The sequence below is a fragment of the Boleophthalmus pectinirostris genome, unplaced genomic scaffold, assembly GCF_026225935.1.
Source record: "Boleophthalmus pectinirostris isolate CB_2022bp ecotype Guang Dong unplaced genomic scaffold, ASM2622593v1 HiC_scaffold_12, whole genome shotgun sequence".
Classification (NCBI taxonomy): domain Eukaryota; kingdom Metazoa; phylum Chordata; class Actinopteri; order Gobiiformes; family Gobiidae; genus Boleophthalmus; species Boleophthalmus pectinirostris.
In genome coordinates this window covers 19,193,205-19,210,531 of record NW_026571018.1, presented here as the reverse complement: position 1 = coordinate 19,210,531, position 17,327 = coordinate 19,193,205, and the positions used below count along the sequence as shown (strand labels likewise).

The 17,327-nt window shown below is 39.3% G+C and overlaps 1 protein-coding gene across 1 annotated transcript in view; it reads right to left on the bottom strand.

The window, feature by feature from the left end:
- srrm3 (serine/arginine repetitive matrix 3) overlaps window positions 1–7,900 on the bottom strand; it is a 50,863-nt gene extending 42,963 nt beyond the window's left edge. The window contains exon 1 of the mRNA XM_020930190.1: window positions 7,626–7,900. Within this exon, the coding sequence (XP_020785849.1) occupies window positions 7,626–7,900 (275 nt within the window). The remainder of the gene's footprint in view (window positions 1–7,625) is intronic.
- Window positions 7,901–17,327: the final 9,427 nt, after the last annotated feature.

The following is a 17,327-nucleotide window of genomic DNA, read 5'->3' as shown; positions in this document are numbered from 1 at the left end:
TGGTGAGGTAACAGCATTACATGTCTTAAAGGAGTCTATTTAGCTCAAAGAGGCCCTGGCACCACACGAAATAAGTACTGTAAGATATGAGTCAGTTGGAAGGTTGGCAGGCTGCAGCAATATGTTATAATATGACATAATATAATCTATTACGTCTGCCAAGTCTGTTTCAGCAGGACTTTGTGGTATGGTGTAAAAATATCAGGATATATACCAGCTGTAATAGGGCTTCAAGGCAAGGCAAGTTTATTTGTATAGCACAATTCATACTCAAAGTAATTAAAAGTGCCTTACAGAATAAGAAATACATTAAAATGCAAAGAAACCAAAACATAATTAATCATCATAAAATTAAAAAGAGAGAGACATTAAATGAGAGATAATGAGAGAGAAGAGTGCAGAATGAAAACTTATCAGACATATGCAGCAAAACAGAACTATTCTGAGCTTAGATTTAAACAGCGTCAAAGTAGAAGTCTGTCTCACATGTTCAGGAAGACTGTTCCAGGTTTTAGCTGCATGAATCTGAAATGCTGACTCCCCATGTTTAGTCCTGACTCTGGACACCAGCAGGAGGCCGGTCTCTGAGGTCCTCAGAGTGCGAGATGGTTCATATGGCACTAACATGTCACAGATGTACTTTGTTGCTAGGCCATAAAGAGACTTGTGCTCAAGCAGAGCTGCTTTAAAGTCTATTCTCTCACTGGAAGTGCCGAAACCTGAGCACAGGATGCATGTGCTCGTACTTCCTGGATCGAGTCAGGCTTCAAAATTAATCACAATCAAATCTAAATCTGAATGTAAATGAAGGAAATGAGCAAATTGCAAATAATTTGGAAGAAGTACCATAACTTCCTTCCCTCAAAAGAAAAGGTCTCATTCTGCATAAAAACTAGTTTGTCAGTTCGTACTTCAGTTCTGTTCTTCTGTATTTAAAATGTGAACTTTGAACAGAATCTCATTATTAAAACATGAATCGCAAATCTAACCACAATCACAACGCTTGTCAAAAAAAATAAAAAATTCCCAAATAGTTCATCCCTAATCTGTAAGACACTGTATAATCAGAAAACAATTACGCACACATATAAATTCTTTACCACTGTCAGATAGGGTCCTATGTGCCCATGTACGCAACTTCACTAAACACAAGTTGATTTTGATGATGTAGTGAATGTTTTGAATACACAACAATACAAAGCAATGTTTAAGCAGATTTTGATTATTATTTACAAGATGTGAAACCTTTTATTATGCATCTTCATCGTTCAACCAAATAGTTTAATAATTAGGGGTTTATCATTTTAACCACAAACAGTCTTTTTCAGAGTCATAATTTCTTTTTTCTAATTCCTTTGTCAGTAAAAGCATGAGGTTTGGAGTTCATACTAAATTTGGCTAATTTTCTGTTACATAATGGAGCTGATTAGTAGTCTGTCTTGTCTATGTTCAGAGAATCAATAATGACCAACAAATTTTATTTAGTTTTTAAAAAGGAAGAGAGAGAGAAAAATATTGCCTAGCTGTATTTCCAATATTCAGTAAACTCTCATCTGAAACCTCCTATTGATACACATAAATGTAGAACACCCCCAGCATGATGTCACTGCAAAGCATCAATAGCTCTACATTCGCTCTCTCATTATGAACACTGACACTACAGAAAGCCCCTCTTGCTCTTTAGCTCTGCTCTGAGCCCTGTACAAATGAATCCACGGTCTAACCTCCAGCCCAGCTCATGTACATAAAGGCCAAAGCCCCCCGCTGTGCCCCAGAGCACTTACGGACCACTATAGACCTTTGTACAGCAGACAGCAAGATACACCCTCTCTTAATTGAAGGACCATTCTAATTGGCTCCCAAGGTGAAGCCATCACTCCTGACAGCCTATTTAGCACAGCTCAAAAGAAGTGCATGCTGGGAAATATGAAGGGAGAGGAGTCTGTCAGGTTTAAAGGTCCTATATTACGCAAAATTGATTCCTGTGAGCTTTAAGCCATGTTAGAATGCTGTTAAATCATCAAAAACATACCCTGAGTTGTATTTTTTTTTTCTTTCACACATGTTTGAGCTCTTTATTATTAATCTGACTACACCTCCAAGGCTCAAAAAGGTCTGTTCCACCTTGTGATGCCACAAAGAGATAATTTTCAAGTTAACAGGTACTTTTTACCTTTTTTAAGTTCAGATCTGCAATTCCAAAGCTGAAAAAATCCAAATGATTCAAGAGAAGGTGCATGGGCTTTAAAAACACAGAAGAGCACTTCCTGTATTACCACATGACATCACACCATGTAAAAACACATCCTAAATATGCAGCATTTGTGTGTTAAATGTGTGTGAATGAAACAAAACACAACTCCCGGTATGTTTCTGATGAGGAAACAACATTATAACAGATCAGAAAATAGAGTAATATGAGCCCTTTAAAGGAGGGGGCAGACATCCAACCTATCCCAGAGCGTAATCTTCATCATTCGGGACAAGGAGGAGGAGACAGAGGTGAAAAAAAACCCCATCTTAATTGTGTCTAATGCCCTGGAATTGTTGTGACTCTACCCCAGTGTTTTATCCCCCGGCACGATCCGTTAATCTGGCACACATGCACACAGAACTCATTTAAAATCCACATTAGGAAATAGAGAGGAAGAGCAAGGGGAGACTGCCAAATGAGATCCCGTCTTTAAGAAGAATCCGATGATGAGTGTGTCTCCATTGCGAGATAGGGTCAGTTTTATCAGTTGGAATTAGAGTGAGATAATGTCAGTGAAAGTGGATTTTGCGGGAAGGATCAGCAATGGGTGTTGTTTTTGTTGTTTTTCTGTCAATAAAGTCATAGTAGTAGTATGCTGGTACCTTAATCAAAAGTAGAGGTGTAACATTATCCAAGTCTCACAATACGATATCATCACGGTGTGAACCTCACAGTATGATATTTAAAGCTCATGATATGGCGGGAAAGCTCACAATTAGGGATGTAACAATATCTAAATCTCTTGGTACAATATTTTCACAATATACATCTCACGGTACAATATTTATTTATTTATAAAACTGTTAATATGCTACTTTTTCCTCTTAAAATGCCTTAACAAGACTTAAACCAAAGAACTGAGGCTTAAAAGTGCTTAGTGTAGTCTACACTGAAATGGAGCAAAGGATCATGGTCTATGTAGTTCCCTCTGTCTTTTTTCAAGCTATTGCTGCACCATAATTTTGTAATTGGATATATTGAGATGGTCCACAATATTATTGTGAGAACTTTGATGTTACGATATCACAGCATTTTGGTTATTTTTACATCCCTAATCAAAAGATCAAAAAAATGTATTTAAACATACATAGCAATGTTATTGTTCTACCCTGGGTTTATCATTAATTAGAACTACATTATCCCTGATTTAGTTTCCTATTTAGGCTTAGATATAAAGGGCTCATATTACGCTATTTCTGATTTATGTAATAATATGTTGTAGTAATATGTTCTTTAGTGATCAAAAACATACCTGTTGTTGTGTTTTCTTTCATTCACACATGTTCAACTCACAAACCTTGCATATTTACCACTTCATGGCATCATATGGTAGAACAGAGCATTTTGAGCTTTAGAGATGTAGACAGCCAAATAACAACATGTGAGAATGAAACAAAACACAACTCCAGGTATGTGTTTGAGGAGATAACAGCGTTCTAACATGACTTGAAGTTTACAAGAATCAATTTTGTATAATAGAGGACCTTTAAAAGCCAGTTATTATCATATGCAGTACTTGATGTGAAAAGTTTGAGCATCTAGAAGGGATGTAACAATAACCAAAATATCATGATATCGTATCGTCAAAGTTCTCACAATAATATCGTGGACCATCACAATATATCAAATTACAAGTCTCTTACAAGTTATGGTGCAGCAATAGCAAAAAAGACAGAGGGAACTACATATACCATGATCCTTTGCTCCATTTTGGTGTAGACTACAAGAAGAAATAACAGTTCTGAGCACTTTTAAGTCTTAGTTCTTTGGATTAAGTCTTGTCAAGGCATTTTAAGAGGAAAGTAGCAAATTAACAGTTTTGTTAACTGCCACAATATGTTGCAATAAATATCGTACCATGAGATGTATATCGTGGAAATATCATGCCAAGAGATTTGGATATTGTTACACCTCTAATCGTGAGTCTCCCCATTATATTGTGAGCTTTCCTATGATATCACAATAAATATCATACCATGAGGTTCATACCGTGACAATATCGTATCGTTAGACTTGGATATCATTACACCCCTAGCATCTACTGCTGAGTATAGTCTGGGGGATGGGTCAGTCTCTAATAGTGACCAATCCAAATATGGCCAGTCACAAATAAGTTTGCCAACGTGTGGGTAGTGTCAGGAAGGGCATCTGATATAAAAATGATCCAGCACTGACAGCCACATTAAGAACAGTAATTTGGAAAGGAGCTTGCCAAGTGAAATTGTGCCTTGGTTACACAGGAGCGTGGTATGCCAGTCTTCTTGTGGTCAGCGCATTTGTCGGCCCCCAGTGGATTCTGTCATCATTAGCTGAACATATCTAACCACAGCTACATTGTTTTCCGTCCCAGAGCCCCGGTGTCTGCAGTCCACAGAGATGAGGGGTCCTGACAGATGGCACCACTGCATATACCCCCATTGCCCTCTCATGAAGTCCAGCAGTATTTAGTATTTAGGCTGCATCTGTCACTGTTAAGTAAATCCTATTGGGTATAAGGCTTTGGAGTTAAAACATGGATGAATAAGGATTTGTGTACAATTTTAAAGGTGCACTATAAGTGTTCTGGTGGAAGATCTGTCACCAGGTTGTCTCCATGGAGTTTTTACAGCTTTGCCTTAATGTACCACTGTATGACATTGAAGGGCTATGCTATTTTCTGTCTATGTTATCATCGTCTGTCATTCACACACACATGTTCAACACACAAACCCTGCATATTTAGGCTGTGTTCTTGTCTGTTCCACCTTGGCATGTCATGTGGTAATACAGGAAGTGCCCCACTGTGTTTTTAAACTCCATACACCTTCACTATAATCATTTGGATAGATTCAGCCCTGGAATTGCGGACCCCTGCTGAACTAAAGGTAAAAGGTAACAGCTAAATTGAAAACCATATATATAGGACAATATAGGACCTTGTTACAATTCACCAAATTCTTAAATGGTGTGTGGTATAAAAGGATACTTTTCAAGTAGAAAATTTAATGTCACCCTGAAATTGCAGCTTAGTTTAAAAGTTAACAATATGACTAATCTTTTTAGAAGTGTCTTTGGCCTGGCCTTGAAAAACACCTGCCACCTCTTCCCTCGGCCCAGGGAGCACTGACTAATTAGAATGACCTTTGTACAATTACTACCACCTCTCCTAATCTATCGAGGATTATCCAGACTTTACAAGTCACAAATGTGATGTGAATAAAAAATATCTGAGATTTGGGGGCCTAGTAAAGTAGTAGTAACAGTACTTTTCAGCACTATGGCCCTCGTCTATGGAACTGCCTGCCGGAGGAGCTCAGGGCTGCAGAGAACGTTCATGTTTTTAAGAGTAGGCTCAAGACCCACCTTTTTAGCTTAGCTTTTGATTGAAATCTTATACTTTTACTTGTTTTTATTGTACACATTTTATATTTATTTATCTTAGGCATATTTTTTAGGATTTCCAGTGTTTCCTTTGTAGGAGCCCTCTGCATCGGGAGTGGAGGTCAGCTGTGGCTGCTGGGTCTGTCATGTGGGCTCCTGGTGGAGGGATGGTGCTTGGGCCTCAGGTGCCTGGGCTTCATCTCTCCCCTGGACCCTGTGGTGGTTCCTGGTGGTGGTGGACGTCTCTCTGCTCCCGGTGCAGACGGCTCCTCTGATGGTGCTTTCTCAACTGGTTCGCCTGTATTCAGCCTCACATTTTATTGTGTCCGGTTATGTATTTTAGCGTGTGAGTGTGAGTGTGTGTGTGTGTGTGTGTGTGCATGATTGTGTGTATGTGAGTGTGTGTTTGGGTTGTTTGACTATGTGGGGTTGGGGGTGCGGGGGTTGGGTTGGTGGGTGGGTGGTTGGGTGGTTGGAAATGCGGGACTGTTTTTAATCACTGTAAAGCACTTTGTGTTGCATTTTGTATGAAAAGTGCTTTATAAATAAAGTTTGATTTGATTTGATTTGATTAGTAGCAACAGTAGTGGTGCAGTAGTAGCAGTAGTAGTTGTAGTTCTTGTAGTAGTAATAGCAGCAGTAGTAGTAATAGTAGTAGTAGCAGCATAAGTAGTAGCAGTATAAGAAGTAATAGTAGTAGTAGTAGTAGTACTAGGAGTAGTAGAAACAGTAGAAACAGTAGAAGTAACAGTATTAGTAGTAGGAATAGTTGTAGGAGCAGCGGTAGTAGTATTAGTAGTAGTATTAGGAGTAGTAATAGTAGAAACAGTAGTAGCAGTAGTAGTAGTAGTAGTAGTAGTAATAATAGCAGCAGTAGTAGTACTAGAAGTGGAAATGGAAGAAAATCCCTGAGACTGCCAGAGAGAGCTGCTTGCTGCAGCGTGGGGCCTGTAAATGGTTTCAGATGCATGAGGCGGGACTGTGTGCGATTGCACCAATTAAGGCTGCAGTCGGCAGAAAATTGGAAAGGAAAATGCACCATACACAGTGTAGCACTGCAGCCTTTTCTTGGGAAGAGAACATGAACATGTATCTAAAGCCTTATTGAACTGGAGTTGTGTTTTGTAGTTATTGGTCATGAGGTATTCCCAAAATATAAACATGAATATAACTGTTTGGAGCAAATATGTCTCTCCCTGTGTTTTCACCCACTGTGTAGAGCATGATACAGCTCAGTTTACATCGGACATACTAGCTGAGGTTAGGAGCAAATTTATAGGGTTAAATAAAGACAACTGTCTACGATTAAATAATAATTAAATTGTGGTCAGTGCATTCAGTGGAAACAAAACAATTGGTATATAATAATTTTAGCCTCAACATCGCCTCCTACAAACTGCAACTCCTGAAAATGCCAACAGCCTTTTAACTAACTCCCACGAGTCTGTGTGCTGTGACTGAAGCATATGCAGCTCTTATTTTTACTCGCCATAAGGATACCCCCCCTCCCATCCATGGACGTCTCCCTAGTGTGAGGTAGGACATAAAGGCCTTATCCATCAGAGCCTGTGAATGCTGAGAACTGAACTAAAATAGACACTCATCTCAGCAAGCAGCCCTCTCCAAACCACTGGCATGTTTCCTATAGATTTTTATATATAGGTGGTTTTATCCATAGCTTATACATGATGAATATTTTTCTTATTACAGTATGTCATTGTAGCTATATCAGTAAATATAGCGTCTGGCAACACTTCTGAACACTTTTCTGCTTTACTGTTTTGGCAGGTAACAGGCTTGGAAAGTCATATTTTATGTTCAGCTTCTCAGCTTCCCTATAAATACATGCAATATTCAAGTCAGAAAGTCAAGAAGCAATTTGTTCTGTACAAAATGGCTTGCTGAGGGAAAAATGTAAGTTGTAAAAATGTAAGACCTACCTCAACTCCAGTATTCTCAGTGCATTTGCTGGTGGTCAGAATATGGTTAGGTTAGTTTAATTGGTGCTTACCCTTGTTCCTCCATCATCTCCTGCAGCTCCATACATTTGAGCTCCACCCTCCTCTTCCTCTCATGGTCCAGGATCTCTCTGTGGGGCTTCTTCACCAGGACAGGCTCCACAGAGGCGGGTTCCTCCTCTGCGCTCTGTGGTCCATCTTGACCTTTGACCTGTAGGACCGCTCCAGACGCCTGACCTCCTGAGGCGGTCCCTGCTCCTGGGACCGCAGCCTGGGCCACGCCACTGGCACCATCTTTGGGGGATGGCACCCTCGCCTCATCGTACATGGTGACTGAAAGACAAAGGAGCAAAGGAAAGAGCTAAGGATCTGTTTAAAAGACACCAGCAGAAAAGCTTAAGAGCCTCACTAGAGTTTTCCTTCTTTAATTGAGTGAAGGACAGGTCCAGTGCGTGTTGGTCTTATAGTTGTGGAATATAAACAGATTTTATGTTCTTGGGAGGAAAAAGAGTTAGAAGTGTATGATAATGTGATTATGTCTGATGCTATCTCTATCCTGTGGATATGTTGATTCAAATGCACGGCACACATTTAACAATATGAATAATAAAAGGCTTCTGCCTCAGAGGCAGTTTTCATGGTCCCTGAACCCTTGTTTGGCTAACGCTGTAGAAAACACATGGACGAGCTGCCAGCGCAGTGCAAATGTTCCCAGGCATAGACAAACACATATTGGTGTTTGAAATAAGTTAGCGCTGGGCTACAGGGCACACAGAGGATCCACAGTAGATCCACAGTGAAAGGTGAGTTTGATGGTAATACCTGTGGACAGCTCAGAGCTGTGCCTGAGTAGAGCAGCGCACACATCAACAAAGTGTATGCACAGAGATATACGAGCACATCAGCACACAGCAGCACACAGACTACATGTAGACATGCATTATCTGTGACAACACTGGTAGAAACTCATGCTCTGTGAGTCAGTCCAGCAGAGCCTACAGGCCAGTTAGGAGCAAGAAGAGCTAGATACACAGCCAACTCAGAAAGTAGCTTTTCTTTCACAGTAAACTCAAGCAATGAATCACATTATACGAGTCATGCATATATTTGAATATGTTTAAAAAGTTTTGCAGTGCTTTCATCTTTTGGAGCTGGATCTTTTGGATCTTAGAACAAGACTTAATCTAAATTCATGTTTGCTTTCAGCCCACATAGAACCTGCCATTGCTTAATACAAGGAGCAAATGATAATGGCCATGTGAGAGTATAAGGCTGTTAGCAGAGCAGCCCGGTGGACCACTGATTAAGATGGACGCTCCTATTTGGGCCAGCGTGCCGGGAAAGAGGAGGGCCTTCCCTATCGTACAAACCTTGGCTGTCCTGCACCTCCCCTTTCCTCTACAACTAATGGCTCCATTTTTCACCAGAGATCCAAAAAAACACAGAGCAAGGCGCTTCATCACTGTCACTGTTGGAGAATACGGGACAAGATTCTAGCGGCACCGTGGAGACACACCTTCAGGACTGCAGATACACTCATCCCAACCCTGCTCCCCCTTATCGGAAGAGAGATTTTAGAGATATTTGACTCTGAACTGAAAGAGTTTGTGCTAATAGTGTGGTGTTTATTGTTGGAGGAGCTGCATTCATGTGTATGTGACTGGGGCTGACAGAACAGGTGGCCGAGCAGCAGGAGGTATCATCACTGAATCTATTAGACACTAAATCAGCGCTAGATATTCCATGACAGCAGTCGCTCATCTGCACACTGTCACAAAGAGTTGATTCTGAGGAAAAAGCAGTGACTTATTCAGAACAGCGTGACATGACATTAAAGCCAACAACTCTATCAGCACTGAGTAAGCTGCTACAAGTGTAAAAATCTAATATTTATTCCAGTTTCATTAAAAACTGAGTAAAAATGGAACCACAAAAAAATTGCAATTATGAATTAAAAGGGCCTATATCAAGCTATTTTCTGATCACAAACATACCTAGAGTTGTGTTTTGCTTTATTCATACATATTTAATACACAAATAATGCATATTTAGGCAGAGTTCTTTTCTCCAACAGGAAACACTCACTTGTCACCTGATGTCATGTGGCAATACAGAAAGTGCTCCACTGTGTTTTAAACTCCATACACCTTCATTAGAATCATTTGGATCACTTCAGCCTTGGAATTGCCAGTCTCTACTGAACAAAAGGTTGAAATTGAAATCTACCACCATATTCTCACATTTCCCAGTTCCAAATCTAACCCAGTTTTTTTTTTTTTTTTTTATTAAGACCCCACATTTCCTTCTATGTTCTTATCCAGACCATCAACTGCACTTAAATACTCCACAGCCAGAGGGTAACTCCACAGCTAATCCTGTTTGCACTGGACATCATGTTATGGCCACGAGATGTTCCAGTAACAACATTGACATAACCATTCCCAGCATATGACCCAACATTAAAGATGACTTCAATATTAGCTGAAATGGAATGGGGACATCAGGGAGAAATAGGGGTGAAAAAATCTCCTCCCATTTCAAATTAAATTCTCCATGATGCCAGATGTGGGTGTCAAGAGCTGCGGGCCTGTCTGTGTTAAACCATGCTGTAAATATCCAGGCTTCTCATTACGCTAATGCATCATCATCATTCACGGAGGTTCCCTTGAGGTCCCAATGGGCGACAAGAAAAAGCTGCTTCTCTCAACTTAAAACAACTAAATCACTTAATTGTGAAGTGAAAGAACCCAGGCAGAATAGCACCCTTGTCAGTTGTGGTTTGATAACGTGCAGAGGACAGATTTAATTGTGTGGGAGTCGTCCACCGGGACTCAAGGTTATCAGGAGCTACTGTAATAATAGTGGCACTGAGCCCTTCTGCTGTTATTGCATGGGAGTCTCACACTGTCACCTCACAACAAACTGTGCTTGTAATTATGCCGAGGAGACCACAACGCAATTGCTTTTTCAACAACCTCAAAGCTGGAGTAGTGATAAAAGTAAGAAATATTACTTAAAAGTACACGATGTAAGTCTCCTAGCACAGTAGAGTGTTTCAAGTCTCACCTTTGTTCTCTGGCTTTTAACACTGCGTGAGTTGTGTGGTTCTCTGTATTTTATTGCTTTCATTTATTTATTGTGATTTCATGGTTTTGCTCTTATTTAGTCTTACTAGTTTTTATTGTTTTAAGACTAATATGATTAAATCTGAGCGTTTATTTTTGTACTATATTATTATTGCTGTTGCTGTTGTTACTGTGTGAAATGAGCTATATAAATAAGGTGGACTGGATTTATTTAATTTTTTATTTTATTGCTATAGAAATGCATTGAAAAGCATGCATTCTAACGATAATCAGAGTGGCCTCCTCCACATATCTTCACTGTCATACACTTGGCAAAAGTATAATTATCTCCATGGAGACAAGCAAGCAGAAAAGTTACACAGTGAAGTTTAACAAAACATTCAAGCATTTAATGGTGGTACTTTTGCAAGATATTTACTCAATGGATTGACATACAAGTTCCGGAGCCAAGTCGATGTGAGTTGGTACAAGACAGTTCCTGCGAAACGAGGCAGCTGTAGTGTCAATTAGCCATCTGCAGTGACAACAACACTTCAAAATGTCCTGAATTTTTAAACATTTTATTAGACGCAATAGAAATAGAGTATTAAACCAAACATTGACATGCGCTGTGAATATCAACATGAGATAAATTTAGGCTGTCAATGATAAAGTGTTAAACTAGGAGTTGGGAGCTTAGTTACGTTTCAGTGCCACCAGGTTGTCTTCATGGAGATGTTATCACTTTGCCTGAAATGTTCCACTGTACGACATTACACTTATATATCTCTATGGAGATAACTGAGGGACAAGTTACATTTACAGACGTTACAGAGAAGCGAACCCACTCATAGTAAGAATGCAAGTTTTAAAGTCAATAAAATAAATAAATAAAATAAAATATGACCTACAGATAAAACCCATAAATTGGCTTGGTGGCGTCACCTGCTTGTTTCCATGGAGATGGATAAGTATACTGCCATTACAAGCAATAACATCTCATGCTAATCTGTCATGTTTATTATGCATGACTCATTGGACTGTAGGAAGTTTTGGTTGTTTGACTACAATATATACTTGTATGAGTAAATATTAATCTTTCGTAATATAAATTCTCATTCACCTCCAAAACCAAGCTCACGCAGAGTTTCAAGTAGCCCAGGGATGACTCATCTTTTATGGAAATGCATTTAGAAGTCTCTTAATAAGGAGAAGATTTGCCATGACCACACAGAATTAAAAAATCCCACCCTAATGAGGACTTGAACGTCACATTAGATTACTGACGAGAAGGAGGTCTGTCTGGACACAAGCCACTGCACAATTACACAGAATGATATTTTTGTTTTATGTGGGTGATGATCTAATTATAACAATTACAAGAAAAATGAAATCTGTGCTATACTGGTAACTTCATCAGTCTTTGGTTAAACAGATTAGAGACTGACAGCCAATGGCATTACACAGCCATTATGGGAAAAGAAGCACCTCCGAACAAAACACGCACAGAGTCAAACAAAGCATTTCTGAAGGGGAGTGTAATAAAGCAAACAATATAGTCATAAATAACAGAATAAGCTGTAATGTTGACATTTATAATCCAGCAAACAATTTCTTATGAAAACAAGTTGTCTTTGCTTGACATTCATTTTACAAACAACCATAATGTCCACTATGACAGCTACTGAATATTAAAATAGACTATGAAAATGTTACAGAAAGGTTTACACTTAAAGGGGCTGTACCTGTGTTTTTCATGTAATAGTCAAATTTGTCTTGCCTCAGTACAGATATATTGTGAAAGCTGTTTGTGTTAAAATAAGACTAAAACGAGTAAATACTGCAAGTGTGTGTGCTTTTAACAAAACCAAATATTATTATCATTTGTAAATCAAGAAGTAAAGCTAGCGCAGTTAGCATGCAAGGCTCTGCTCTGGCTTCTGAAAATTATAAACTCATCATGTTGAATAATTAGGATTTTAGGACTGCATTAAAAATCAAAGAAAGTTTGGACCGCTGCAAACCATTTTGAAATGAATTAGTTATACTTTCACATTTTAAGACAGTAAAAAAGTACATGTATTCATTGTTGAGTAGGTCAGTTTTTTGTTTTAAATACATTCTTAAATATTATGATATTTTCTGATCTATGGAATAATGTTGTTTCTTCATCAAAAACATACTTGGAGAGCAAGTTTAACACAAACCCTGCATATTTAGTCTGAGTTCTTCTCTCAGACGGAAAACATTGTTCCACCTTGTGATGTCATGCTGTAATACAGAAGGTGCTCCACTGTGTTTTTAGACACCATACACCTTCACTAGAAGCATTTGGATCATTTCTGCCCTGGAATTGGCAGTTTCTATTGAACTTGAAAACTACCACTACATGACAACACAAGGTAGAACAGAGCATTTTCAGCATGGAGCTGTAAACAGACTAATAATTCAGGGTTTCTCAAATGTGTGTGATGAGTTAACAACATTATAATATGGCTTAAAGCTCAATTTGCGTAATATAGGACCTTCAAATATTTGTAAACAAAATTATAATCGCAAATATTTATCATTCTTGCCTCGTAACCAGAAGGTCTGAGGTTATATTTGCAGCCCAGGCAGGTCCTTTCTGTTTTCCCTGTGTTTTGCATTGGGTATAACATGCTGTAATATCGCTATTGTGTGAATGTGACCTTTAATTCTGGCGTTGCTCCTAGCTGGAATCAAAACACAAAATGCCCATGGCCAGACCTGTCAGCGGTGAACCACATAAATATTCATTGTTTGTGTCTTTGAATTAATAAGGTTGACGTCAAAACAGCGGCTCTCTGCGGGGTGACAAATCCATTGGTGACAAGCTACATTATAAAATGACCCAGGCTTGAGTCATGTCGAAGTCCTATTGTTCCATTGAAATGGCTTTCTCTTTCTTTTATTGTATTGTCAAATAGAGCCATTTCTTTTTGCAGACTACAGAACACATTCATTACAGAACATATTTGCAACCATCTGTATTTGAGCTTTAGCTATTTATATAAAACATATTTTGCATTAGGATAGACAGAAGCAATCCACATTCTAGTCTTGTCACTATAAATTTCTAGAATTGCAGATTTATTGCAGAGTAACCAAGGCTGTGCCAGAATGTGGCGGCCATATTGGAGTTTTTATGAATATTGATTAGTATACTATCAAAGATTTATTATCAATAGGTGGAATATATTTGGCAAGTATTTTTTAGTTGGCTGGATAGACTGTATATAAATGGACTTAGTTAATCCGCTAGCCGCTGTGGTCCAAATAGGAAGTGAGCATAGGGGTGGTTCCGGCTCCGTCAATTCTGTTTCCAACTGACTTTACACTGAAATATTGTCCCCTCTCTCTCTGTAACAACTGCAGTGAGCCTCATCATTTTAAAATGTTCATATTAACCCACTCTACATGATCCTGGTGTTTTTATTTTGCTATTTTGTCCTTAATTAAAATCCTATTCCTAATATGGCCCTGGCTCCAAATTTGCCCCTATAACTGCTAGCCTCGTGCGCTTCATTTGACTGGAGTCGAACGCTGTGGGTGACGTCACACTCCCTTAGTCTACCTCTTTATACAGTTTTTGTTTGGCTGAGAAAGATTGGCTGGTTGTTTTGGCTCTTTTAGCTTCTCTCTTGTGAACACATCTTTTCTTAGCCCATTGAGAGTCATTGTATTGGAGCACCAAGGCTTCAATGATACGATCTCTCCCTCCGCAGTGATTGAAGGGTGGCGCTAACAGGGGGCCCGACCTTGGCTGAGGCTGGCAAAGTGGTGGAGCAAAGCATCCTGGGTCAGTATCTCTCACCTCCCTCTTAGACGCACAAAACAAAAGAAACATCCAGAGACTGGTTGGGTGTTTCTTGCAATCTGTGTGTGTTTTTTAGGAACACCTGGTTATGTCTGTCTCTCTCTACGCACCGCAAAACTTCTCTTCGTGCTAAAATTACCTGGCCTAGTGGCTGGAGGCTTGTTTTGTTTTTAGCACTTTGGAACCCATAGGAGGTGTTCCAGTCTCCCAAGGTCAGCGGTCTTCATTCCAGGCACGTTGGTATGCAATTGGATGCCAGAAAAACAAGCAAGATTTCTCTCTCCTATTCCTTTTCTGAATGCAATGAGGATGTTAGCTGCATACAGAATGAGCAGTACAGGTTAGAGCAGCTATAGGAGGTAGAAAGTGCTCCGTTGCGTTGGTGACACCGCTTGAAGTTGGCTCTGTGTGTGCCTCTCATCCCATTTAGACCCGCAGAGCGAAAAGACAGCAAACAGGTGCTTTTGTAAATACATACCAAGATACTGCCAAACGTTTATGCCGCTTTCATACCAAGAAATGTGCAGGAAAATGTTTCACTTGCAGTTCTGAAGCATCCTGGGAGTTAAATGTTGAGAACTCAAGAGCTCCGAGACATTTAAAAAAAAAAAAAAAAAAGAGTCAAAAGTTTGTGAAGGTGAAACACAGGGTAAAGCAGAAGAGGGAATGACAGTTGTGCATGAAAGACTGATTTAAGCGGTTCAGAACATCAAAACAACTATTTCAACATTCAAAATCCAGTGTTTTATTTGCCACGCTATGAGGAGAAACACTCATCTGGAGCGGACTGATAAAACAGCTCATTTTGGGACTAATGAGTGCCAAGAGACAAATACACAAGGAAGATGAAGTGAGAGATAGAAACGTCTTGTATCTGGTTTTTGGATATTGAAGGCCCTGTACCCAATTTATTTCTAAGTATTTGAGCAGGATTTGTCTTGACCCAGTACAGATATATTATAAGCAGCTCCTGACGCCGAATTTTTCTGCTGTGTACTATCTGCATAACCTATATATGTACAAAGAAGTGGACTAAGGGAGTGTGACGTCACCCGTAGCGTTCAGAGTTCCATATTAGGAAAAGGAATTTATTTGCAGATTTACAGATAAAATAGCGAAATAAAAACACTAGGATCATGCAGAATGGGTTGATACGAATATTTTAAGACCAGAATGATGAGGCTCGCTGCTGCAGGGGTGAACATTTTTTGATGTTCTGGAACCGCCAATGGAGCCAGAAGTGCCCCCATGCTCACTTCCTATGTGGAACATGGTGGCTCATACATTAGCTATGTCCATATATATATATAGTCTATTATCTGCATCTAATTAGTTAAGTGTGGTCCGAGAAAATCAAGAAGTATACGTTAGTGTGCTAGTTGTTGTTAGCGCTACAGTGGTGGCAAAAATCCGCTCTGGGCTCTGAAAGTTATGGAAAAATATGAAAGGAAAGAAAAAGAAACTATTAAAAACTCATTTAAAAATTCTGTTTGTATTCTTTCAGTTACATCACTTCAGTTTGCTATCTGTCTTGTTTTGCATTTTGCCCCCATTTTTAACATGGCAACTCCCCTTGGAGGAGAGAGCAGACGTGTGCAGCAGACGACATCTGGGCTGCCCTGGGTTCAGCCGGGGGTCGGTGCTCCTCTTCAGAATCACGCTGAGAAACTCCGGCTCCCTTTGCTCCAAACGGGATCAAACGAGTACCCGCTTTAATCTTTTGCCTTTTCTTCGGCAGGTTCACAGCACTCACCTGACGCTTTCGACAAAACTCTGAAATGTTTTGGGATAAGTCTCTGGGGAGGGCTGATCATTGTGGCATTGCTCCAGGTGAAGTTTTGAGGGCAGTAATGGGGTACAGGGGCAAGCGGGGAAATCGTCATGGTTTAATAATTACTTTGATTTCATTTGTTTGTTTCAAAATTGCACCATGCATATTTACTATATTCAAACAGCTTTTTTAAAGTTAATCATACATTTATATCTACAATACCAAAGTAGGATTTTAAAGGGTCTATACACATTTTTCAAGTAATTGTGTTAAAACTCTGAAAAAAAATCTAAAAGTCGCCTATAGGCTCATTGCGGTGAATAATTTGGATGCTCAGAATGCCACTGCAAAATATATTAAAATTAACTAGTTCAGTTTTCAACTTGGAATATGGGAAAATATGGAAAATTACAAATACGTAAAAATATGTCTAAGTACAGATCAGGAGTATCACAATGCCCAAATCACTGATATAGTACTTTAATAGCAGATCTGAAAAGAAAGAGGTCACTGTCTGGACCACCCTGTGCATTATATTCAAAGAAAATGCAGTGTGACATTTTCATATGTCCAAGTGCACTTCAAACTACCTTACATTCACATCTAACACTCGGCTTCAATAGTGGGATAATAGTCCTGCAGCCCTCCGAGAACAATTTACATAGAAGTGAGAGGATCTCATTAAAAGTTGAGTCTGACTTTCTCTTCTCTGAGCCACTGAGAGACAGAACTTAAGATTTTTTTTTTTTTTAAATGAGTGGTTTTCATTTAAGTACAGAGTGTCTTGATGGATTCCGCCTCCATCTTGTGTCCTTGTTTACTTGCACGCCTAAACCATCAGAAGCTTTGGCCTTGCTCCACTAGTATTGGGCGTAATATGGTTTGGGCGTATAAAGTGCTTTCTATGTAAGAGCCCTCAGATATATCAACCTTGACTTTTTTTTAAAAAGACAGAACAAAGTGAACAGTAAAGTCACATTTTTATCCAAGGTTAAACATGCACAATGTAACATTTCTGGGGGAAAATATTCTGCTTGTATCCATGGAGATGTCATTGCTTTGCCTGGAATGTTCCACAGTG